Source organism: Mastigoproctus giganteus, chromosome 5, assembly GCF_048544385.1.
Source record: "Mastigoproctus giganteus isolate SK-2022 chromosome 5, ASM4854438v1, whole genome shotgun sequence".
In the NCBI taxonomy this organism is placed as follows: domain Eukaryota; kingdom Metazoa; phylum Arthropoda; class Arachnida; order Uropygi; family Thelyphonidae; genus Mastigoproctus; species Mastigoproctus giganteus.
Window position 1 is genome coordinate 75,172,850 of NC_143579.1, and position 26,150 is coordinate 75,198,999.

The 26,150-nt window shown below is 38.4% G+C and overlaps 1 protein-coding gene across 1 annotated transcript in view; it reads right to left on the reverse strand.

The window, feature by feature from the left end:
* botv (exostosin like glycosyltransferase 3) overlaps window positions 1-26,150 on the reverse strand; it is a 213,038-nt gene that overhangs the window by 8,100 nt on the left and 178,788 nt on the right. Inside the window, exon 10 of the mRNA XM_090374579.1 lies at window positions 16,471-16,599. Coding sequence (XP_090230705.1) covers window positions 16,471-16,599 — 129 coding nt within the window. The remainder of the gene's footprint in view (window positions 1-16,470; window positions 16,600-26,150) is intronic.

A 26,150-nucleotide genomic window follows, 5' to 3' on the forward strand; every position in this document is an offset into this window, starting at 1 on the left:
ACAGGTCATGGGGTTTTGTCAATGATATATAGGAATTTTGCTAGCAGGGAAAAGGAGGTGATTATCCGTCTGTATAATGCAATGGTCAGGCCACGCCTTGAGTACTGCGTACAGGTCTGGAGATCTCATTTTAGGGAGGATGTAGATTTACTTGAGTGTGTACAGAGAAGGGCAACAAGATGGGTGTGGGGAATGAAGGGATCCTCTTACCAAGAGAGGCTTAAGTTCTGTAAATTGCAGTGGCTGGAGACTAGGCACCTGCGTGGTGATCTGATTGAGGTATATAAGGCCTTAAATGGGTTGAGCACGCTGAATTCTGATGGGATCCTTCCACTTGTTCAGATTACAAACCTAAGGGGGCATAAATTCAAATTAAGAAAAGACAGATGTAGAATAGATGTGTGGAAATTTGCCTTTAGCCAGCAGGTGGTTAATTGCTGGAACAGGCATTTGGAGGGAATGGTGTGATTTTTTTTTTTTTTTTGGCTGATGCTGCATAAGCTCATACACTTGCTTTCTTGCATGACATGCCACTACTACTACTACTACATATGAGGAGGCATAAATTCAAGTTGAAGAATGATGGTTGCAGGATAGATTTGCCGAAGTTTGCCTTCAGCCAGCAGGTAGTTGATCGTTGGAACAGGCTTCCATCTGTTGTTGTTGTGTAAAGGGACAGGTTGAATAAATTCAAGGGAGAACTAGACAAATTCTTGGTTGGTTGGTTGTTGTTGGGTTTTTTGGTGCAAAAGCAACTTTGGCCCTATTGTGCTTATCTATTAATGTTTATGTGACAAGGAAGTTTATATTTCTTAAATATGATTTATATCTGGTCAAAATATCCTATTAATTTTAAATAAGTGAATATATTTTCAATGTTGGAGTTATCGCCTAGGATTTGTGATAAGGTCAGAGAATCTTGGAAATTTATAGGGAGATGGAAAGCTGATTGTTGCACCATGTGATATTGTGGACATTCTATAAGGAAATGTTTTACAGTGAGTTGACAAGAACAGTGAAAACATTCTGGGGGGTTTGCTTTGGTGAGTAAGTGAAAGTTTGTGAGATGAGTATGTCCAATGCGCAGTCTGGTTAAAATGACTTCTTCGTGCCGAGTTTTACGAAGACTCGATTTCCATGGCTGAAGTTCATGTTTTATTTGAAACAGTTTATTGTTTGATTAGTTTTGCCACATTTGTGACCACTGTGTATGGAGAATTTGTTTTATAATAGGCCTGTAATCAAAATGTGGAACTTTGTAAAGCCTTAGGTTTGTGTTTGTAGGATTCTTTGCTGCTCTATCGGCTTTTTCATTACCTTCAATGCCTGTATGTCCTGGAATCCAACAGAATTTTACTTGCCTCATTTTACTTTTGAGTTTCACAAGATGAGTTTGTATCTGATGAAGAATGGGATGCGATGGAGTCTGCCTTTGTTGCAGAGCGTGTATTGCACTCAATGAATCTGTATATATGAGATGTTTCAGATGCGGGGAAGATGGTATGTATTTTAAGGCCATTAGTATGGCGAATAGCTCGGTAGAATAGCTGCTGCATTGGTTTGGGAGTTGCTGTGAGATAACAGTGTGTGGAAATACCACTGCAGCACCAACTTTGGTGTCTGTTTTAGAGCCATCTGTATATATATGAAGGTAGTCAGAGAACTGTGATAAGTGGGCTGCATGCATCTGTTTTATGTTGACATTTGCCAGAGTGCTTTTTCCCCATTGTTGAAAGTAAGTGTCGCAGTTAGGCGTGAAAGTGTACCATGGTGGAATACTTATGCTATTATCCTCGTGTATGTTGTCAAAGCTTAGGCCCCATTTTGAAACTATTTCTTTTAGTCGTATTCCAGCTGGTTTATTTACTGTAGGTTTATTGTTGTAGAGAATTTCCCACTGTGGGTTAAAAAGATACTGCCAAGTAGGATGATGAGGAAGACTTCGGATTTTAATTGCATAGTTTAATAGCAGCATTTGCCTCCGGAGATATAGTGAGGGCTCGTGGGTCTCTGCATATAAACATTTGGACTGGTGAAGTTCTGTATGCTCCTAAGGAGATTCGTAAGGCACTATGATGTATGGTATCGAGCCATTTGATGACACTTGGTCTACACGAACTATACACAGGGGCTCCATAGTCTAGTCTTGATCTGATTATAGCATGGTATAGGTGAAGTAGTGTGAACCGATCAGCTCCCCACTTCATTGCAGAAAGAACTTTGAGAATATTTAGTTTTTTTTTGACAGGTTGTTCGGAGGCATTTGATGTGATCCAAAAAGTTAAGTTTTTTATCTAGAATGAGGCCAAGGAAACGTATACTATTTGCTAGAGGTATCAGCTGGTTTTCTAGTCTTATTTCTGGATCTGGGTGCATTTTTCGCTTTCTACAGAAATGTATGGCCACTGTTTTTTGTTGTGATATTCTATAGCCATTGTTTTTATTCCATAATTCTATTTTTTTCACTGTGCTTTGTAACTGCCTTTCAATCATGTTCATGTTTTGTGAATGGCATGAAATAGTAACATCATCTGCATATAGGAATGTTTCCACTGTTTTTGGCAAGTCTTTTGTAATAGAATTTATTTTGATTGAAAACAAGGTTGCACTCAGTACTGAGCCCTGAGGAACTCCTTCTTCCTGAGTATATATTTGTGACAGATTGTTTTGACATTTTACTTGGAAGGTTCTGACTTTCAGGAAATTTTTTACTAAGAGTGGTAAGTGGCCTCGCAAACCAATGCTGTGGAGATCTTTAAGAATGCTGTATCGCCAGGTAGTATCAAAGGCCTTTTCTATATCGAGACTGATCATTATTAGATGTTCATTCCTTAGAAAAGCATTTCGGATATTTGCTTCTGCTTTTATCATGGAATCTAGAGATGATCTATTTTTACGAAAGCCGTATTGATTTATGTTAAGTACATTATATGTTTCTAAAAACCAGGTTAATCTGTTTTTCACCATTTTCTCGAGGATTTTCCCAAGGCAACTTGTGTTAGTGCTATTGGACGATAATTTGTGGGAATCGTATGATCTTTGCCAGGTTTAGGAAAGGCAATTACAAGGGAGTGAAGCCAGGAATTTGGATAGTAGTTTTCCATGTAAATTCTATTGTATAGCATAAGCAAAGCCTTTAGAGATTTTTGATTAAGTTGTTGGATCATTTCATAGTGAACTCCATCAGGTCCTGCTGCACTCTTCCTAGACTTAGCCAGAGCTTTTTGCAATTCTTCTATGTTGAAAGGTTGGTTATATGGGAGTTGTTGGCTGGTATTAAAGTTTAGTCTGTATTTTTCAGCTACAGTTTTCTGAAAGGATGGGGTATATGCCAATACTGCTGATATATTTGCAAAAGTAGTTGCAAGTAAGTTTGCAATTTCCTTGGAGTTAGTTATTTCCTGTCCATTCCAGATTATTAGTGGAGTTGGAACTGAAAGAAATTTCCCATTAAGTCTTCTGATTTTGTTCCATATGACACGGGTATCTGTATTTTTATTAATTGTGGAGGCGAATCGTATCCATGAATCCTTTCTACTTTTACGCTGGATATATCTAGCTCTGGCTCTAGCTTTTTTAAAATTTATGAGGTTGATGGAAATGGGATACTTTCGGAAGAGATTCCAAGCCTTATTCTTCTCTCTTTTGGCTATCCTGCATTCTTCATTCCACCACGCTGTGTCGTGTTTATGATATTTTCCAGATGACCGAGGAACTGTAGCTTCAGCTGCTATTAAAATTTGGTTTGTGACATGAGCTGTAGCATTGTCTATGGGCTGAGTGGTGATTAATTGTTCGTCCATTGCTGCGATTGTTTTATATTTTGTCCAGTCAGCTTTATGAAACCTCCACCTTTTTTCACCATCGTGATGTGTAACATCATTTATTAATATTTTGCAGACCACTGGAAAATGGTCGCTATTAAGAGGATTTTTCAAGACTGTCCATTCAATCAGTGGATATAGGACAGGTGAACATATGGAAATGTCAATTGCAGAGGCTGTTCCAGTGGGCAAACGGATGTATGTCTCAATTCCAGTATTAAGGAGAGAGAGATTTTGCTCTTCCAATAATTTCTCAATCAATTTACCACGTTTGTCTTGGTGATGGGATCCCCACATGGGATGGTGTCCATTTAAATCTCCCATGATACAGACCGGGGGTGGTAGCTGGGTTACTAATGCTTCTAGGTCTGAATATGCATACTCTTGATTTGGGGGAAGGTAGAGTGAGACCAGTGAGAAAGTAAACTGGATTGAGACTCGTACTGCAACTGCTTCCAAAGATGTTTGTATTCTGGTCTGTAGTTGGAGGCGTTTACATGGAATTTTGGAGTCAATTAGAATTGCCACTCCACCATGAGCTCCACAGGAAAGGCATTGGTCTTGTCTATAGGTAAACACAGCAGTGTAACGGTTCACTGCTGTGTTTACTTGTGGAGTTAGGTTAGTTTCTTGAAGACATATACCTACAGGGTGATATTTATCGATTAGGTTGCAAATGTCATCAATGTTACTGCGGAAACCTCGACAATTCCACTGTATTATTGTGCACATTATATTGGCTTTGTAGTTGTATTTGTTTCTGACTTTTTACGAGTAGGGGTTTGCTTGGATCGCTCAGGCCTTTTCTCTTTTCTGGGAAAGATTGGGCGAACTTCCATCTCTTCCTCAGCATGTATCTCTAAGATTAGTTCTTCTGGGACTTCTTTTTCACATGTATCCATATGATCACGGACAGGGAGTTTGTCATCTATATCTATGTTTTTAGTATTTATGGTTGGCTGTGACGTGGAAGGCATTGTTGGAGGAATTGTAACAGGTGTATTTATGGCTTGATTAGAAGTTGAGATTGAAGATGATTTTGCTGATGGAGCTAGGATTGAGCGAGCCCAATCAGAAATAGAGATGTTTGGGGGAATTGTAACGTTGGTTTGAACTGAAGTAGTAGTGGTGGTGACAGCAGTTATCTGTTTATGCTGTTGGACAGTTGCTGCATATGAGCGTGTTGTTGTAATTGGTGATATTTGTTTCTTTGCCTCAGGGTAAGAGACTTTGTGCTTGGTTTTATACTTCTGAATCATTTTTTCTTTTTTCCATGTTTCACAGTCTTTGAAGTAAGCAGAATGGTTGCCTCTACAGTTTGGACACTGTAAGATTTGTGCAGAACATTCGGTATGGGTGTGGTCTTTAGATCCACATGAAGCACATACAGCAGTCCCTTGACACACTGTCTGTGAATGCCCAAATTTTTGACATTTATAACATCTGATTGGGTTCGGTATATATGGTTGGACATGACAGTTCAAGTATCTGGCTTTTACAGATGTTGGTGGATTTGGCAAGATGAAAGTTAGTATAATGTTTCTGGTTGGAAGTAGTGAACCATCCTTTTTGATTAGTATTCTTTTTACCTGAATAACATTTTGTTCTGAAAGCTCTTGTTTAATTTCTTCCTCGGATACATGTAAAAGATTCCATTCTGTTATAACTCCTTTTGAGTAGTTTAAGGTGGCATGAGGTGACACTTCTATGGGAGTTCCTCCAAGTGTTTTCAATTTAAGTAGCTTGTCAGAATGCTTGGATTGTGTTGTTTCAACAAGCAGGTCACCTGATTTTAGTCTGCGAACTGTGTGCCAGCGACGTTCTCTAAACTTTTCTGAATCAGAAAAGGAGAAAGCTTGCTGACTGGCTGGTCAGTCAAAGAATGTATTATGAGGAAATGAGGCCAGATATTCTGGTCTGTATCCTTCTTTTGTCTCTTAGCAAAGGAAGGGTTGTAATCTTCCTGCTCTCTAGAATGTGATGGGGCATTGATCCCACAAGAGTCAGTATTGGTATGGTCCATCTTTGCTCCTTTTAGCCCTTGGCAGAGAGACTTTTCTGCCAAGATTTCCGGCCCCGCCACAGGGAGGCAGGAGCAGTGCCTGGTGTGACCAAGCGAAGAGTAGTAGGGGTTAGTAATATACTATGAGAAAATAAAGAAAGGTGGCTTTCCTTCCTTGCTCTGTACAGAAACGTTTGTTACGAGAGCTGTTATAAAATAAATGGATTTTTTAACGATAAGGACAAAAAGGAACTGTAAATCGCTTTCTAGAAATCGCACTGGAAGTACAGATAAATCGCTCAGTCACAATCGCTTGGCACCCGGGGCCACACACAAATTCTTGGATGGATGAACTGTTTTTTTTGGCTGATGCTATATAAGCTTGCTTTCTTGCATCATTTGCTATTACTACTGGCTATTACTAGCTAGGCTACTCAAAGGAAAATCTATAGTAATACTAAATGTGCATATTTTTTGTACTTTGGTTGCAAGGTTGATGATCAGAAGAAAACTTGGGATCCACATGTGCTGTGTTACCTGCACGACAAATCTCAGGATATGGTTAATTGGGCAAATTAAAAGAATGCTTTTTTGTTATTTCTATGGTGTGGCAAGAACCATGCAACGACAATGATGATGGCTATTTCTGCATGACAAAAATATCAGGGATGTGTAGAAGAAGCAAGCACAGTCAAACAATATCATAAATTACCATCTGCAATAAGGCCTAATCCACACGAAGACCTGCAAATACCAGATCTCCCAAAATCATGGAATAAAGGAAGCATTGGTGAATATAGCAAGGATTCTTGTGTCGCGGATTTTGCTGGACCATCCACATCAGACTCCCAACCAGAAAATTATAATAAGCAAGATTTGAATGACTTAGCTGCCAATTTAAACTTATCTAAAATGCAAGCACAACTCCTTGGTTCTAGGTTATAACAGTAGAAATTACTTGAAACAAAATAAATTACAGCATATTGAAAACATCACAAAGTGATTTCAAAATATTTTGTTATGGAAGCGACATAACATTTCTGTAAAGATATCAGTGGTGTTGTGAATGAATTGGGCACTGAACACAATCCTAATGAATAGTGTATATTAACTGATGCCTCAAAATAAAATTTAAAAACAGCTTTGATGCACAATTGAAATGCACTCTCATCAGTTCTTCTACTTCATGCTGTTGACTTGACACGAACATATGAAAGTATGTCCAAAATTCTGAATGTAATAAAAGGTTCTTGATTTTGTTTGGAATGTCTATAGTGATTTTAAGGTAACTGGATGGCTCACTGATCTATAGAACAGAGTTGTAGGGTAGTTTCATAAAATACTGTTGCTTTGCATGTTTGTGAGACAGTTCTGCAACATAAAAATATTGTGTAGCAGTCGGAAAAGAAAGAGGAAATTTTACAGGGAAAAAATCAAAATATGTTCCATTGGTTTAATCAAAAAAAGGTTCTTCTTACATCTTGGTGCATGTGAAACAACGTATCACTGGTCTCCGCCATTATCAACTGCTTGCTGACTGTACACCCACCTATGTTACACTTTTTCCCAAATGGCGATGGTGTCTTCTAAGATGACAATGCCATCAGGCACTTGTTGTGCAGGAATGGTTTGAGGAACACAGTTCTGACCCACCATATCGATTGGCCTCCGAACTCCAACGATATCAATCCCACAGAGCACTTGTGGGACACTATGGAAAGGCATATCAGGTGTCTGAATACACCAATCACCTCCATACCTGCATTGCTGACCACATTACACACAGTTTGGTTGGCCATACCTCCTGAACGCTTCAGACATCTTGTTGAATCAATGCCACGTCGGATAGCTGCTGTACTGAGGGCAAAAGGAGAACCTACAAAGTATTAGGTAGGCAGTCATAATTCAGTGATCACTCAGTGTATCTCATACTGTGAATGCTTTCAAAATGAGTTTCATGGTATTGAAAAACCTTGAATAAGCATCGCTTCATCACTAGTGAAGATTGAAGTTACTTATTCTTAGCGGATACCACCACCCATACGGCACCATTTCGACGAGTGTTGGCCTCTAATTGGTGGGGGGGAGGTGTTAGGTGCCCTGGTAATACAATGAGTGACAACCCAGATATGAAGTTTAACTACACAACATGAGAAATGCCAGAGGGTATGCAACAGTAAAGTATTAAAAAGGTTGCATACTGTCTGCCATCTCTCATATTGTGGAGTTAAACTGCATAACTGGGTTGCTAATCATTGTATCACTGGGGTACTTACCCGCCCACCGATGCAAGTCTGACAAGTTTCGAAATGGTGCCGACTTGGTGGTGTATCTGCTGAGAATAAGTAACATTAGAATTCTCTATTGGTGAATGGTTTCTTAATCGAGGTAATGCAATACCAGGCAACTGTGATGTTATTCTCAATATGAGATGTAACAAAAACAATGCCATTTGACCTAACTCCGGTGATTTACTATGAACTAAAATGATGCCTTGCACTAAATTGTTTGTATAGTAAATTTCCCACAGTCTGAGGCTTTCAGCCCTAAAATCTTTTTAGTACTTTAACAGATTTTTAATTAAAAGGGATATGTTGGCATTAGCATTAGTACAGGCATTTGTTGCAAGAAAGCAAGCTTATGCAGCATCAGCCAAAAAAAAAAAAAAAAAAATTCCCTACCATTTCACTCCTCCATTTGTTACAAATGCCTGCCCAGTTCAGTCTTAAATTTATTTAGGCTATCAACTTCCACAACAACAGATAGAAGTCTGTTCCACCAATCAACTACCCGCTGGCTAAAGGCAAACTTCCGCACATCTATCCTACAACTGTCTTTCCTCAATTTGAATTTATGCCCTCTCAGGGGATTATTCTGAGCAAGAGAAAGAATCCCATCAGCATGCTCAAACCATTCAAGACTTTATACACCTCACAAGTGCCTAGTCTCCAGACACTGTAATCTGCAAAACTTAAGCCTTTCTTCGTAAGAGCAACCCTTTGTTCCATTCACTAATCTTGTTGCCCTTCTCTGTACTCATTCCAACAGCTCTACATCCTTCTTAAAATGAGGCCTCCAGACCTGTACACAGTACTCAAGGTGTGGCCTGACCACTGCATTATACAAGGGGATAATCACCTCCTTATCCCTGCTAGAAAAATTCCTGTATATCATTGACAAGACACCATGAGCTACTCTTGCAGAAAACTTTGTATCTGCCTACACAATTACCCCTAGTTCCATTTCATTCTCTACCACTGTCAGTGTAGTATCACAGAATTGATATGTTACTCTGAGGTTACTGCTTCCCATATGTAGTACTTTATATTTGTCAATGTTAAACTTCATTTGCCACCTCTCAGCCCATCTGCTTAACTTTCCTAGATCCTGTTGCAGCAGTGTTCTGTCTTTAGTGTCCTTAACAACCCTGCCAACCTTCGTATCGTCTGCAAACTTGGACATGAACCCTGATATACCACCATCAATATCATTTATAAATACAGAAAACAACAATGGATCCAACACTGAACCTTGAGGGACTCCACTAATAACATTAGTCCACGAAGAGCAGTGTCCATTGATTACCACTCTGTCTTCTTCCACTCAACCATCCCTTTATCCATAGCAGCAATTTGCCTCCTATGCCACACTGCTCCAATTTCTGCAGCAGTCTTCCATGCAACAGTATTAAAAGCCTTTCTACAATCCAAATATATGATATCAAAGTTATTCCCTGCATCTTGTGACCACATTATAGTATCCAATCAAATTGGTCAGACAAGACTTCCTCCAGACCTGTATACAGTACTCAAGGTGTGACCCATGCTGTGACCGAGCTATAACTGAAGTCTCGTCTAGATGATCCTGCAGTGCTTCTTTAACCAGTGCCTCCATTAATTTCCCTGGAACAGAAGTTAAACTAACAGGGCTGTAATTAACTGTCTCCCCCTTTCATCCTCCTTTCTGGATTGGGGTCACATTTGCACTTCTCCAGTCCATGGGTACCTCCCCTGAGTCCTAGGAACCTCTTATAATTATGGCTAAGGGTTTGCTTACTTCCTTTGCTGCCTCCTTTAATATAATCTGATAGATCTCATCCGCCCCAGGTGCCTTTTTTTATGTTTATCCTCAACAATTTCTTCACTTTTCCTCTCAGTTATTACAAAATCATCTAGCTCACTGCCAGAGTTTACTTCATCTCTAGCATTACCCTCCCTGAATAGCTCCTCATGTGTGAATGTAGATGCAAAATACTCATTTAGTTTGTTAGCCACCTGAGCAGGATCATCAACAGTTGAACCATCAATATCCAGTGGACCAATCTGATTCATCCCTTTCCTTTTAGAGTTTACATAGGTAAAGTAAAGTAATGAAATTCTCTGAGCATTGTAAACAGGTTGCAAGGAAGGCCCATGGTGTCCTATCGATGATCTATCGAACTTTTGCAAGTAGAGATAGGGACGTGATAATCCCATTATATAAGGCCTATGTTAGACCACACTTGGAATACTGTGTTCAAGTATGGAGACCGCACCTAAAGAAAGACATCGAGCTTCTTGAAAGGGTGCAAAGAAGGGTAACTCGCCTGGTGAGATCGGCAAAAGGGCGTTCTTATGAAGAAAGACTTCGAATATGTGGGTTGCAGAGTTTGGAAACTAGACACCTTAGAGGAGATTTGATTGAGGTGTTTAAGGCTCTGAGAGGCATCAGTAAAATGAATGAGGACAAAATTTTCAAGATTATAAATGATGCTAGAACTAGGGGACATAAATTCAAGTTACGCGGGGAAATGTTTAGATTGGACTGCAGGAAGTTTTATTTTAGCCAGCGAGTTATAAATTACTGGAATAAGTTGCCTTCATGGGTGGTAGAGGCCGACAGTTTGGGGAAATTCAAAGGTCATCTGGATAGTACTTTCGGGTAAGGGAAGCGCATAGGATGATAGGATTAATTTCCTTTTTATTTAATTTTTAATTTCATTTTATTATTTTTATTTATTTATTAATTATTATTATTTATTTATTTAATTTTTGTTTTTATCATTGTTTTGTTCGGATTTTTTTTTTTTTTTTTTTTGGCTGGTGCAGCATAAGCCATAGGCTTTCTTGCACCATACGGCCGTTACTAATACTAATACTAAAGAACTCTTTGCTGTTTTTCGTTGCATCCTTTGCCAAAGATTTCTCATAATCTGCCTTTGGCTGCCTAATCTCCTTTGTGACTTGGTTACAGACCAGCTTATATCTATCATAGGCTTCCATGTCACCCATTAATTTATATGTATCCCATGCATTTTTCTTCTCTGTCACATGTCGAATTAGTTCATCTGACATCCATTTAGGCCTAAACCTTGAACAATATTTCTTAGTTGGCATGTAAAGCCTAGTAGCTTCCAAGATTTAATTCTTTGAATGCCACCCATTTTGAATTTGCTGTTGGTAACATCATCAGTTGGTCCCACTGTATAGAATTTAAATACCGTCTCAGACTACCGTAGTCGTTTGTACGAAAGCAAACCCTCCCCCTTTACCCCCGATGGTAGTTACCTCTTTGAGTAAATCTCACTTCAGCACACTGTGATCACTGCCACCTAGTGGTTCCTTTATCTGCAGATTCTTGATGCATGAAGAATCATTACTGATAATCAGATCAAGAGTATTACTCCCTCTAGTTGCCTCCCAAACATGCTGATATAGAAAACAATCATCCAATAAATCGACAAAAGTCTTGCTAGTGTGTGTGACCACCCACAAATTTCAGTCAATATCTGGGAAATGAAAATCCCCCATTATAAGACTCTCTGATTTACTGGCCCCCTATTTCCCTGTTCAGTTTCTTATTATACTCATCAGAGTTATTAGGCCTATATGTCTATATGTTTTCATTATTGCAAAATTGAATAAAATTATTTATGTGGATGTGCACTACGGCAATGGCCTGAATGTTGTCTTATACAAAGGAATAATCACCTCCTTTTCCCTACTAGCAAAATTCCTGTATATCATTGACAATACCCCATGACTTGCTCTGACTGCTCAGAAAACTTCATATCTGACTGCATAATTACTCCCAGGTCTTTTTGATTTTCTACCACCCTAAGTGTAGCACCACACAGTTGGTACGTTACTCTGAAGTTACTTTTACCCATATGCAGTACTTTGTATTTGTCAATGTTAAACTTCACTTCCCACTTCTCAGCCCATCTGCCTGCTCAACTTTTCTAAATTCCGTTGTAGTAGCAATGGAATCTAGAAAAGTTGGCAGGGTTGTTAATGACAGGCATTACTGTTGTTAACAAACCTGCCAACCTTTGTATCATCTGCAAACTTCGACATTATTCACTTCAGTGAATTACAGAGTGATATCTGTAATTCACTCACTCTCTTCCAAACAAGAGAGTGAGTGACCGAACACGTGCTGAAAGCAGTCCGTATCCATTAACTGCCCAGCTCCAAAAATCACAAACCCAAATTTTTGACTTCCACTCTGTTCTCTGGGAAATAACCTACCTTCTCATGTATTTCCCAAAAATTACAATATACAGATATCCAAGTCTAACGTCAACAAGTACCTTTCATCTTCTGAGCCTTCAACCCATGCACGGTACTAACTAGCATAGGTTTTAATACCATTCGTGTCTCGTATTCATAAAACAAAAAACTACCTTCTTAGCTCTCCATGATAGTGTTTTCTCCTAATCAGCTTTTACCTTTTTAACTCATCAGTGGTTTTGTTACAGTGATGGGGTAAAATATCTTATGCTCATACAAATTATATTTATTATTATAGACTGCAACTGTCCCATGTGTCTTTCTTTTGCTCAACCGGACTCTTAACATCATTCTATTTTGGCATTTTATATTTATGGAACTATATTGAAGGAATGAAATACATTTGTGGCTTCCAGGATAAATTCCTTAAATGTTTTCCATAGCATATTTGTGTCCAACAGCATACATTGGTCCCTCCAGTTAATGTAGAACAAGAAATCTCATTTCATTACAGACACCACTTTCTCAAAACTGAAGCTCTCACCTTTACTTTTTTTACTACACAGGTTTCTCTAGTACCAGGGGTTCTTAACCAGTGGGTTGTGCTTCTCAGAAAATTTATCGGCATTGCTTTCTCACTGGATAGATAAAATTCTGAAGTTTAGAATTCTTTACAATTAATTTTATAAATTAAAATTATTAACAGTAATTGCCTATAAAGTAAATATGCCTATAGGCACTCCCCGAGTTATGTTGCTGAAAAATATAAAATTAGAAATTTCCTGTGCATCTCATTCTGTTGTACAAACCTAGATGGTGTCCTTTATAGGTCTCATTCTATGTATTTTGAATAGTATACAAAAAGTTTTGGGTAATTTCCTGTAAAAATTTCTAGTTGTGGATATTTTGCCTTTCTAAATGAAAAATTATCAACAACTAACAATAGAAGATACCTAAACGAATGCCTATCACTTGCTCAGTCTTCACACACACACACATGCTTCAACACCATGTTGTCGTGTACTTTGCCTCCACATACTAGTTTATCTAGTGTTTTAGCAGTTTGCCTTCACTCCAGGTAGTTGTTTTTGCATTTAACTCTACTACGATCGACAGTTTATTTTAAATTACAGTTTTGTGTTCCCTCAAAAAGATGAAAAAATGTCAAAGAAAAGAAAATAGTCAGAATTTGAAATTTTTGGTTCATGTGCTGCCTTGACTGCAATGGAACCAAAATATCTCAGTCTTGATAACACAAGGCCTGCCAAACTCCAAGTGCATTTCACAAAAATGCACCCAGGAAATTCTGGAGACTTGGAGTCACTGAAGTAGAAGAAAGCTCAATTCCAGTTCTCAGGCAGTTTACACAAGTTTTGTATATAATACAAAGCCACTCCTTGAGGCCTCCTACAAAGTGGCATATCTTATTGCAAAGAACAAAAAAGCCTCACAAATCAGTGAGACTCTGATCAAGCCTTGTGCCCTTGAAACGGTCAAAGTTGTTCTAGGAAATCAACAGAGGAAACAGACTGCTGAAATACCTCTGTCAAATGACATAATCAGAATGCATCAAAGGGTTTTTGTTCTGTGAACTGTTGGCTACCACAAAAGCCGCTGATATGTATAAGATAACTGACGAGTTCTCAAAAAATGTACTGGACTGGAAGGCAAAATTGGACTTCATATGCACTGATGGTGCATCTTTCATGTTGGTGCAGAAATCTGGCTTTGGTGCAAGTGGAGGCCTCCACAGGTGATGGTAATCCATTGTTTTCTACATCGTCATGCATTGGCATCAAAAACTCTTTCTCCAAGACTGAAATCAGCCAGCCAAAGATACTGGTGTTCAAGCAGTGAATTTCATCCAGTCTCCAACTTTAAACCACAGACTCTTCAAAATATTCTGCAAGAAGTTGGATCTGCTCACAAAGTACTGCTTTAATACACAGATGTATGCTGGCTGTCACATGGACGAGTCTTCACTCACGTTATGGAACTTAGAACAGAGATAGCCATATTTCCTTGAGAAAAAGTGACGGTAGAGAATGAAAGGGACCTGGGGGTGGTTGTGCAGGCAGATATGAAGTTTTCTGAGCAGTGCAGATGGGCTGCAAGAGTAGCTCATGGTGTATTGTCGATGATATATAGGAATTTTTCTAGCAGGGATAAGGTGGTGATTATTCCCTTGTATAAGGCAATGGTCAGGCCACACCTAGAGTACTGTATACAGGTCTGGAGGCCTCATTTCAAGAAGGATGTAGAGCTGTTGGAACGAGTACAGAGAAGGGCAACAAGATTAGTGAATGGAACAAAGGGGTGCTCTTACAAAGAAAAGCTTAAGTTTTGCAAATTCCAGTGTCTGGAGACTAGGCACCGGCGAGGTGATCTGATAGAGGTGTATAAAGCCTTGAATGGTTTGAGCATGCTCAATGCTGATGGGATTCTGCCTCTTGCTCAGAATAATCAACTAAGAGGGCATAAATTCAAATTGAGGAAAGACAGATATAGGATAGATGTGTGAAAATTTGCCTTTATCCAGTGGGTAGTTAGTTGGTGGAACACACTTCCATCCCTTGTTGTGGAAGTTGATAGCCTAAATAAATTTAAGGCTCAGCTGGACAGGTATTTCGAAAAAACGGAGGGGTGAAGTGGAAGTTTTTCTTTTTTTTTTGGCTGATGCTGCATAAGCTTGCTTTCTTACATCATATGCCTCTACTAATGCTAATGATGGACAGATGAAATTGATGAGTTTGTGGGTAGTAAATGGATGGCTATTGCTGGAGAGGCCTTCATCCTGCAATTGATTGAAAATGGCTGATGATGATGATTATCTTCATAATGTGAGAGATTGATATCAATGGCTTTCAAAAGACATTATATCATTTTATTCAATTTGCTTTTCTATAAAAAATGAACATTAAGTCCTTTTGAACTCTGTTATTATCCACAGACAGCTTAAAAACATTTAATAGCTTGAATATTTTGATAATATAGTGGATTCCGGTTATTTGGGCCACCGGTTAATCAGGGCAGCCGTTTATTTGCGGCAAATCTTAAAAAACAGAAACCAATCGAGAAAATAGCCAGGGTTTACTTCACTTAATTGCATGCCGTTTAATCGAGGCAGGAGACCACAGCACTGGAGATTACCCTACAATTGTCTCCGACGGTACCACGTGGTTCGGTCGAAATTCTGGAGGTCACAACCATAAAACAATTAGCAGTCACCTGTGTAGTCACCTTAGTGAAATCTATCATAAACGGACAGTAAACTCGATCTTATTGAATTTGCAATAATACCGACAGCTGGAATTCTGTGGATTATTATGGTGAAATGTGTTTACACCTTCCATGAAATCTTCAATCAAATAAAAAAATTAATTTTCAGATCTTCTCTTCATTCCTATTTTTAAAGTATTGTAACTCGTTACTCCGTTCTCACTTGAGCGTATCATGTTACTTGCAATTTGTGTGTACCGTGATCTTTGTTATTGAATGCTTATCTTTTTACTGTTTTAAATTTTAACCCCCACCTACAAATGACAGTGGACAGAAATGTCAACTAGTTCGTATGTACATATTACAGTACATATTAATCATTCTGATTATCACGTATATTCTTCCAATTTTCACGTATTTTTTAATTGGTAAGGTAACAAAGGGTAAATTTGTGCTTAATATATCTTTGCTTTTATGGCCTGTGGATAATATTCCTCCTATTTTCGCTAATTAGAATTGCTGTGTAATAGAATTAAAATTCAATTCACAAACGTGATCACAATGACCGGCACTTAACTATGTTGAGTTCGTCATAACGTGATTTGATTGTACTGTGAACCAATTGTAAAAAAAAAAAGGGGGGGGGGTACATTGTATTTTTAACTATTTACGTGAAACTTCGGATAATTGGGGCAGCCGCTTAATCGGTCCAAAATGCACTAGTCCTGATGTGTCCCAAATAACAGGAATGGACTGTATATGTATTGACAGTCCTTGCCCATTCATTCATCAAGTTTTAGAAAACATCCTTTAACTTTGATATGCTATTTTAAACTATTACTAGATGTCTTACAATCCAGATATAACACCATGATAGGTAATTTTATTTTATCCCATAAGTTTGACTAAAGTTTAGGAGCAAAATAATTATTACCTTAATAGGGGGTTTCTGTGTAATATGGGAAACAAGAAAGTTCATTGCTATATCTTCACAGTTCATGAATTCATCCACTTTGTTTCTAATGGCCTGAGGCATCCAAGTACTGTACAAATAAGCATAAAACTATAGAAGAGAATAAAAACAGGAATTTTCTGCATTATTTTCCAAAGAGTACACATCAGTATCTTTCAATACACATATCAACAGAGCTTCTGGTTTTATTCAGCTGAATGCTATAATGTACAAAATATTGTACATATTTAATAAAAATAAATAAAATGTTCATTATATTAATCACATGATTCTTTCTGACTAAAATTAAGCTCTATTTAACTTGTTAGCAGGTGTGATGCCTCATATAAACAGGATAAATTCTTCATCAAATTTAATCAATCCACGGCTGCCAACACTTCTATATCTAAATATAAAATCCTAGATGATTTTCACATCTCAACTTTTAGAACTTAATAACACTATAGAGATAGAGATATGCTAATAGAAATTTTCCATTAGTCTCTCTCTGGTCAACAATATTATAAGCAATGGAACACTAAATTTTATATTCATAACGTTGTAATAAATCATAATTTTCATAATATAAGCAGGCAAGTGGGCTAGATTTCTACAACTTTGAGAAGTTTATAAAATGACTAAATATTTCTCATAATTTTTCCCCTCTTTGATCAAGAACACTAATTAATAAAAAAAAAACATCACTTTTATGGGTGGAAATAATTCTTTTTTAAACCACTTTATGCAACAAAATTCTACCGTATTTTTAGAAATTCATAACACTTCTAACAAGCATTTTTCCCAAGCTACAAAACAACTAAGTGTGAGGAGTAGAATGTGTATCACCCAAACAATGAATTCTTGTCTCAAGAATATTTTTCCTAAAATTTGAGTCTTCAGTCTCGAAAAAAAAAATCTTTGAGATTCTCTGCCAAATTCTGGAAAGAAAAAAGTACCTCTACAAATGGTAATTCACTATGAGTTATTATGAATGTTATTATGATTGTCATTGATCATATGGCAAATAAATATTCTTGTATATTTAGTAGACCAGCGTTTTCCAAACTGTGTTCCGTGGAAAATAGGAACTTTAAAACGAGAAGCAAAGTACTTCCAGTAGTGCAACTGTGGTCAATGAAAACGAAGACAATACTGTCACACTTCAAAGTGATGAACAATCGCAGCCTTTCATTCTCCAAAAATCCAAAGTCAAGAAACAGGAACTAACTAATAAAAGACCAAAACAAAAGTATAATGACAGTTATTTGAATTTCGGCTTTAATGTGTTGGAAATTGTTGTTGTTGTTTGGTTTTTAGGAGCATTAGCAACTTAGGCCATATTGCTCCAGGGATATGCAGTGGTCATTCTCTGACCTTTCCGCATCCTCCGTATTTGGTGGTCACGGGCTCAAACCCCCGGTCTAATCAAGAAGCGTGTGCTACGCACTGCTGCTCCTGCCCACCTGGCTACAGGTGCTACTGATGCACAGTGCGTCATACATAATAAAATATTAGCAAACAGTTCTTTGGCTGCAGCTAAACTTGTGTCTTGTAAGTGTTCCACAACTATGTTGTGAGATGAAAAGTGTTCCGTGAATATGTTGCTAGATGAAAAGTGTTCCATGACTAAAAAAGTTTGAGAAAAACTGTAGTAGACTATGAATAACCTACAAATAGGGACAGATTGAGCCACTGGAACACTAGGCGAAGTCCCATTTTGCCAACAGTCCACTGACCGAGGCAGTCAGCTTCAGTTACTTTTGTTTTCTAAGGATGTATGCAAAACACACATGTAGCCTCCCAATGTCACAATCCCTGGTCATAAGAGATTCTCCACAGATATACCCAGTTGTTTTGGTCTTTTCTAATTGTTCTGTATTTGCCCTACTCTCTGAATATCCCAGCCTTTCACCCTTCTCTCCTTGTAGTACTGAGGCAAAGAAGGACAAGTGAACCTCCTGTGATTTCTTTTAGCTTAGATGCGCACCCAAGATTTTTGCTGTATTGGTAGTGACTCCTGTTTGAGTTTCCTTTTACCACTTCTAAGTAGTAATTGCCACCCTTTAGGCCACTCTGAGAGCAGAGAACATATTCCCACACAACTATGGGGGCCATTTGAAGGCAACACTGTTGTAAAATGAATGAAATTTATACTCTCTCACTGAGTCTTTGCAGTCTTTCAGTAAAATATTCTGTCTTATTACAGACATGTTGTCACACCTCTTCTCCATATTGGCAATCACCCGCCCTACAGACAATTAGTGCATTTTGTCAACGTGCAATTTGGATTTTGATGAAACAACATTGCTCAAACTTAGTGAGCATTACTAACAGCACTATAACGTGACACTACTTCATATGAGTGTGAAAACAATTAATGGTTATCATAGAAATGTGAAAACAAGACTAGCGAATTTAACAAAGTTGTCTCATGTACACAAATAATTTTATGTAAATTCCACAGTACAGTGCTACACTATTACATCACTGCCATTAATTACTGAATGGCCCTTGTATTTTTATGTCATTTCTTTCCCTTGTATTTGGCATCAGTGACAAAATACAAGGGTCTGCTTTAGTTCCAATTTGTCTAGTGTTGCAAAACAACAGCAGTGATTCGTCCTTCAGAGCCTAAAGTGTTTTCACCAGTTTTAACAGGTTGGCTTTCCTTGGGAGTAATTGATTTATTCTTACCCAAGAAGTGGTATCAAAATTTAATATAAATATTATTATGTTTAGTGATAAAAGGAAGTTTTCTAAGCTGAGTTTCCAAGTCCATGATCAAGAGAGCTCATTAATTCAGAAATTACGTATATATTTTATATTTTTTCAAATGGTTTATACAGGGTGTCTCAAAAATATTGGTACAAACGTTTAGGGGAGGTAGGTAACATCTAAAGGAATGTGAATCACATAGGAACCCATAACCAGAAACTTCACGGGAAAGTAGTACCAGAGGCACAAGAAGCAGAAATGATACAAGACAGTAATTAGTGGCAAACATTTACTTGACATAATATTAACAATGGACTATGAGATGGATGCATTTCATGATGTTACAACAGATGCTCGAAGGTTCCACCATGAGACGCGATGCATGCGTGACACAGACACAGCATGGATTGGCAGACACGGTCGAACACACCTGGAGTTTCTTTGACAGTAGCAGCAGCGCAGACGAGTCTCGCCATGAGATCCATTTCCGTCTCCACAGGCGATTCATACACGATAGATTTGAAGGCCCCCCCACAGAAAGAAATCAAGGCTCGATAAATCAGGTGAGCGTGGGGCCCAGGGAACGGGTCCACCACGGCCAATCCATCGATTGATTATATTCAAATAATTTTGTAGCAATAAATACACCTTGGTTAACTAAATAGTATAGTGTGGTATAGAGTAGCGAATTTAAGAACTTCTCAAGAGGGACTCAAATTTCAAAATGATTTTACCACTTATATTAAATTTCAGAAAGCTTAATGAGTGCATCCCTGGTCAGTTAGGTGGTCGCATGTGTGGTGACAGAAATTTTTCCGTGAGATCTGTAGTTATTAGATCGTTGTGGAAGCTAACATGGAAAGCTGTACTCATATAGCTTCTTGTAAATTAAAGAGCAGGAAAATATGAAAAATATTTCCATCGAGTTTTTGTTTGTTTGTCATTTGGTTTTTAGGAGCATTAGCAACTAAGGCCATATTGCTCCGGGGATATGCGATGGTCATTCCCTGACCTTTCCGCATCCTCTGTATTTGGTGGTCACGGGCTCGAACCCCGGTCTAATCAAGAAGCATGTACTACGCACTGCTGCTGCTTCTGCCCACCTGGCTAGTGATAAGTGGACTAGTTGATAAAGAGAGAAGTGATGATAAAGTGCAATGCACCGTGCAAAAAATATAAGGATGTAAAGCAGTGGTTTTGACTTTTTTTTAAAAAATGGCACCCCTAAGTAATTTATTTTATTTTGTGGCACCTCTGCTCAATTTTCTGCCTGTCAGATCTGATTCTCTCTCTCCTATGTATAAAAAAATATGTTATATGATAGTTATTATAATAATATAGCTATAAACAAAATTACAATTCATAATACAAATTTTATATATATATATATATATATACAAAGGGTACTAGGAAAGTTTTGCAATATGACGCAACAATGAATCACAGGAAGCTGCTTGTTGCTGCATGTTGAGACATGTTCATACGTGCATAGTAGCCGCCGCGCCAAGTCGATGGGCTCAGTTATTCATTAGTAGCGAGAGTGTAAAGTGCTTGCGATGGCATCGTGGTCACGAAATGAGATAAGGACAGTTTTGCGGTATAATTTCGTGCGTGGTTTAACCATAGACCAGTGCTTAGAAGAAATGACTCTTGCACTAGATGATGATTGTCCACATCGTACAACGATATTCAGGTGGTATAGAGAATTCCAAAGGGGAAATTTCACTCTGGAGGATTCTGAGAGGCCGGGAAGGCCACGAACGTCAGTTACGGAGGAAAACGTTACTGCTGTGAGGAAAATGCTTGACGAAAACAGGCGAGTGACCTACCAACAGATAGAGGATACTTTGGGCCTAAATGCACCAGCAATTCGTTCGATTCTGCAAGATCATTTGCACGTGAAGAAACTTTGTTCTCTCTGGGTGCCGCATCAACTGACTGAAGAGCAGATGACACGACGTGCGACTTGGTGCCGGGAGATGTTAAAAAAGTTTGATAAGGGACAATCTCGGTATGTGAACAACATCGTGACAGGTGACGAGACTTGGCTGTACTATTACGATCTGCCGACCAAGGCTCAAAACAAAGTTTGGGTCTTTGATGATGACGACACACCCGTAATTGTCAGAAAATCCCGATCTGTAAAGAAGAAAATGATAGCTGTATTTTTCAAATCGAGTGGAATTGTGGAACGTGTCGTTTTGGACACGCAGAAGACAGTCACAGCTAAGTGGTATACTGAACAATGCCTGCCTAAAGTCATTGGATCTATGAAGAACCTGCGGCCAAAGTCAAGAATGGACACCTGGTACCTAAATCACGATAATGCTCCAGCTCACCGCGCCAAAGCCTGCACCGAATATTTGACCACGACAGGACTGAAACTTCTCGAGCACCCTCCCTACAGTCCAGACCTTGCTCCCTGCAACTTTGCACTGTTCCCGCATGTGAAAATGAAGCTAAAATGGAGGCGGTTTTCCAGTGATGAGGACCTTCTACGGGCTTGGGACAACGAGTGTGCTTTACTCAATAGTGAAACTTGGCAGAACTGGTTTAAAGATTGGTTTCGGAGGATGGAGAGGTGTATTGAATGTAGAGGAAATTACTTTGAAAAAATTAAATAAACAAAGCTGTATTGCAAAACTTTCCTAGTACCCTTTGTATATATATATACAGTAGACTCTCGATTTTCTGGAATAGATGGTAAAAAACAAATCCCGGATAATCGATTTCCCAGTTCATCCAAAAATACAAAAGTCCCTGACGTACATAAGAGATACATTCCAGGACTTCTTACTTTGTCGAGTTTTACATAACTCAGGAATGACTAATAACATATTGCTACTATATTATTATTGACAAATCTGAATTCGTGCGGTACTTGTTAATGTTTGGCCATTTTGATACATCCTTATTATAATGATTCCTTAGAGATGCACCGTTTTCAAACTTTTGAATAATTTCAAGTTTTTGTTTAACTAAAAACACAACTCTTTTGTGTTTAACCATCATTTTCGTGATTTCTAAACAAAAAAAAAAAAATAAAATAAAATAAATAAATAATAAAAGAAATATATATATATATATATATATATATATATACACACAAAAAAAAAAAATTCCACATCCCTGACATAAATAACTAAACAGAATGTCCTTTTGCGCTGCAACGGAACACAACAATCGACGTGACATACTAAAACAAACTAACCATTTGGTCTCTCTCTCTCTCTTTTTTTTTCTTTTTTTTGAGCGGCGGATGTAAAGACAGCAGGGATTGCAAGATAATAGGTACACTAATCTCCCAATGATAACTTATAATGCCGCTTGTTGCTTATTTACGACTTGCAAAATATCTATTTATACCTATTCTAGTTATTACTTGAATTTTTTGACTTCTGGTTGATTTTTTTTTTTTTTTAATTTGGAGTCTTGAAGTATCCCAGTTAATCGAGAGTCTGCTGTATATATATATAATAACTTTATTCTTTATATAGAGGTATTAAATAAACATCAATTATAGATTATTACAAAATTAAAAAGATACCGTGCACCTTTTTATAATTAAATAAATATATAAATAAAAAAAAAAAAATAAGTTTAAGTAACTTAAACCCAAATTATGCGGTACCCCTGGAATGTAGTTGCAGCACCCTGGATGAAAACCACTGGTGTAAAGCATCATCAACAATGGGCTTACATATGCATTTTATGCATACGTGTGCATGCAACGAAACAAAATCAGAAAGGAGACTTTGTTCTTTGCATTTCCAAACATGTTAAACCATTGAAATCTTTTATGATTAGCAATAACAGCCCTACACTTGAAAAAATTGTTTCAGAGCTGGCTGCTAAAGATGGAATTCCAATATCTACCATTTGCAGAAGTGGATCTCAACATTGCCAAAACAACATTGGATTTTCCTCGATCGCAACCGCTTCGCTTATGTCGTCTTTAGCCAAATTGATTTCCATGTGGCTGTCATCAAAGAATGACTGATCTATTGTGATTTGATACAATCAATAGAGAGGCAGGTCGACCAAATACTGAAGTCATGCTTTAACCACTTGCTTTCTTACTAATCCAATCAAATAGCTGCACTTGTGTATTTTATTGTGTTTTATATGCAAAAATAAGGTGCCTGAGACATGCATATGGACAATAAGGCATTCTGGGGCAAATGATCAATGTGCCTGTTTCAGTCAATGTCCCTTGGCAAGCAATGGACCATCGTGTTGACTGAAACAGGCCCATTGATCACTTGGCTCAGAATGGCGTATTGTCCATATGCACGTCTCAGGTCATTTGTATGAACGGGAAGTGAGGAGAAATAAGCCTCTCTGTCACTAAATCCAACTTCAGTAAATGTGATGGAATTTCTGGGTATACAAAGCCATTTGGCTTAGATAGTGTTGAAATGGTGTTGTTCTTAAGTGATCCTCTGCAGCTATTACACACAAGGATCCCGTCGACACCAACATCGGGAAATGCAGTGCATATCAATGATACATCTTTAGCAGCTGGTTTGTGCGTGTCGTTTTCGAACTATAGACGATCGCAAATTTAGCATTCAGAACAGCAATTATTTTTCATAAATATCCTTTCAAACTCTTGATGCGCTTTCTTATGTAAATAGTAGTCGGCATAAGGAAAAGGAGCTTCATCATTTAAACTCATCTGCTTTGCAATTGGGGAAATGTTCCGTTGTATATAATTAATACTCAATTCAAGTAAGTTATTGTTAGATGGAACGGCACTGCTGATTGAAGGCACTGCTAAATCCAATGCTTGATTTTCTATATGGCTTAGATATGTTGTTCTCGCACACTCATTGCTACCTCCACCCTTAATTTTGTTAGGTTGGCTTGCTCGATACTCTCAATAACACTTTGCATTTGACTTCGGCATTGTTGAACACAAAGGCTATAGCAGCGTGGCTTTCATTCCCTATCACTAATCAGAAAATTACTGATGGGAAAACATTTATAGCAGCACCTAACAATGGAGAAAATGCAGATTGAAACAATACAAATATGTCACAATCATACTTCCTGCAGTAGTGACTGCAGGAAGAATGCTTAAGACATCACACTATTCAACAAATGGCTACAATCAAATGGGTAATTAAGCTATTGGCTTGGATTTCACTAACCTCTTCCAAACATTGAATCGGTATAGTAAATAGTACGCATGGGCATAAAACATGACATCGTTCATACTAAATATTTTGGACTTAAATCTGAGGCCAATGTCACTAATGTTGATTTGGTAGAGTAAGTTGGTCCTTGAGGTTGTCGAGACATTCTCTCAGATATGGTAGACAAGCTGTACTTGCTACTTGGGAATCTAAAAAGCTGAATGGAACTGATATTCGGGTGACACTCAAGTCAACTGGATCCAATTTCGGCAAAGTCTGGATGGTCTGTGACAGCCAAATCCTCTGCTTGCACCTTCATGATGGTGGGACTGTTAGTAATCCTGGGTAACACTATATGCAAGCACATTATGGGTAACCACCCAGGTGTAAACCAACGTATGCAGCGGTCGAGGTGTGGCACCCACACCGCATGGAGGAATGCCGCCCCTCCATGTTACCAGGCAATACCAGGTGGCAGATGACTCTCATCAATCAGTGCAATACCACCACTTTGCTTATTGGAGGCTTGAAGTGGTTGAACCCATGTTTAGTCTCCAGAGCTAAGTTCCAGTCAACCCTTCCCTATCTCTTCCATCATGCAGTATGACTGATGACCTTTGAGGTTATAATGGACATCATGGCGAGATCCAATCTTCCTTACATTTTGAGGGTGCAGATCTAAAATGGTGTTTGCAGGCTGGCCACTAGTTAGTACACCAGACCGAAGCAACTGGTAATTCTCTAGGAGGCTTCCGGATCAGCTAGTGTATAATCTTGCTACCTCTACTCTGCCAGATGGTGACTGGAGGAGTCCAAGTAGTGTGTATGCGGGGGCATTGTCGAGGCCACGTTATGTCAAGAATCTGGGTATAATCCTGGGGGCTCACATTTGGTGAGTATGGGCTTGGCACACCCAGGGTCCTGAGCTGGATATCATCATTCTTCTCTTCCTTGGTGATTCCTTTCTACTTTTGACTCTCTCTCTCTCTCTCTCTCTCAGGGTAATTTGGGAACGTTTTTTTTTTCCTGGTGCAGCATAAGCCTCACGCTTCCTTGCACCATATGGCAATAATAATAATAATATTTTTACCATATGTACACCATATCCAAAAATTTAATTACTTCATACAGCATACCCCCCCATCCCCCACACTTTTTCTTACTATTGAATACACCATGAATTGTCAAACTAATAAAGTAAGCTTATCTGTGAAAAGATCTAAACTCCCAAACACTTCCTAGTTCATTTCACAAATAAACGTGGTCTCAGTTCTAATCTTAACGATGTCTATTTCCACTTGCAGTTTGCCAAACCCGATGTACTTTTTCTGACAGAATATCAGTTATCACTTGATTCAACTACTGCTCATCTCCATTGCCAAAATTATTCGCTGTATGATTCTTTTCGCCTCAAAGATGGTACTTGTGCATATGTCCAATTCGATATTCCCTGTTAGAGACTTGGTAATTTGGAATCTCCTCTTTTCGATCTTCTCTGGCTTAAAATCTCTCTACCTCATTCTGTCAAATTCATCTTTTGTCTCTACCGTTCTCCCAACTCCACTAATCACTTGGAGCTCTGACTTCCTCTCTTTGCAACTTGACTTTCTCCCGTCCAACTTTCCTAAGAGAGGTAATTTTCCTTGGTGATTTTAATGTTCACAATTCCAGCTGGCTTCCGTTATCTAGTCACACCGAACCAGCTGGTCGAGATGCTGAGGCTTTTGCAATTACTAATGACCTTGCCCAGATTGTTCATTTATCTACAAGAACACTGGACAATCCTAACCATACAGCCAACACTCTTGA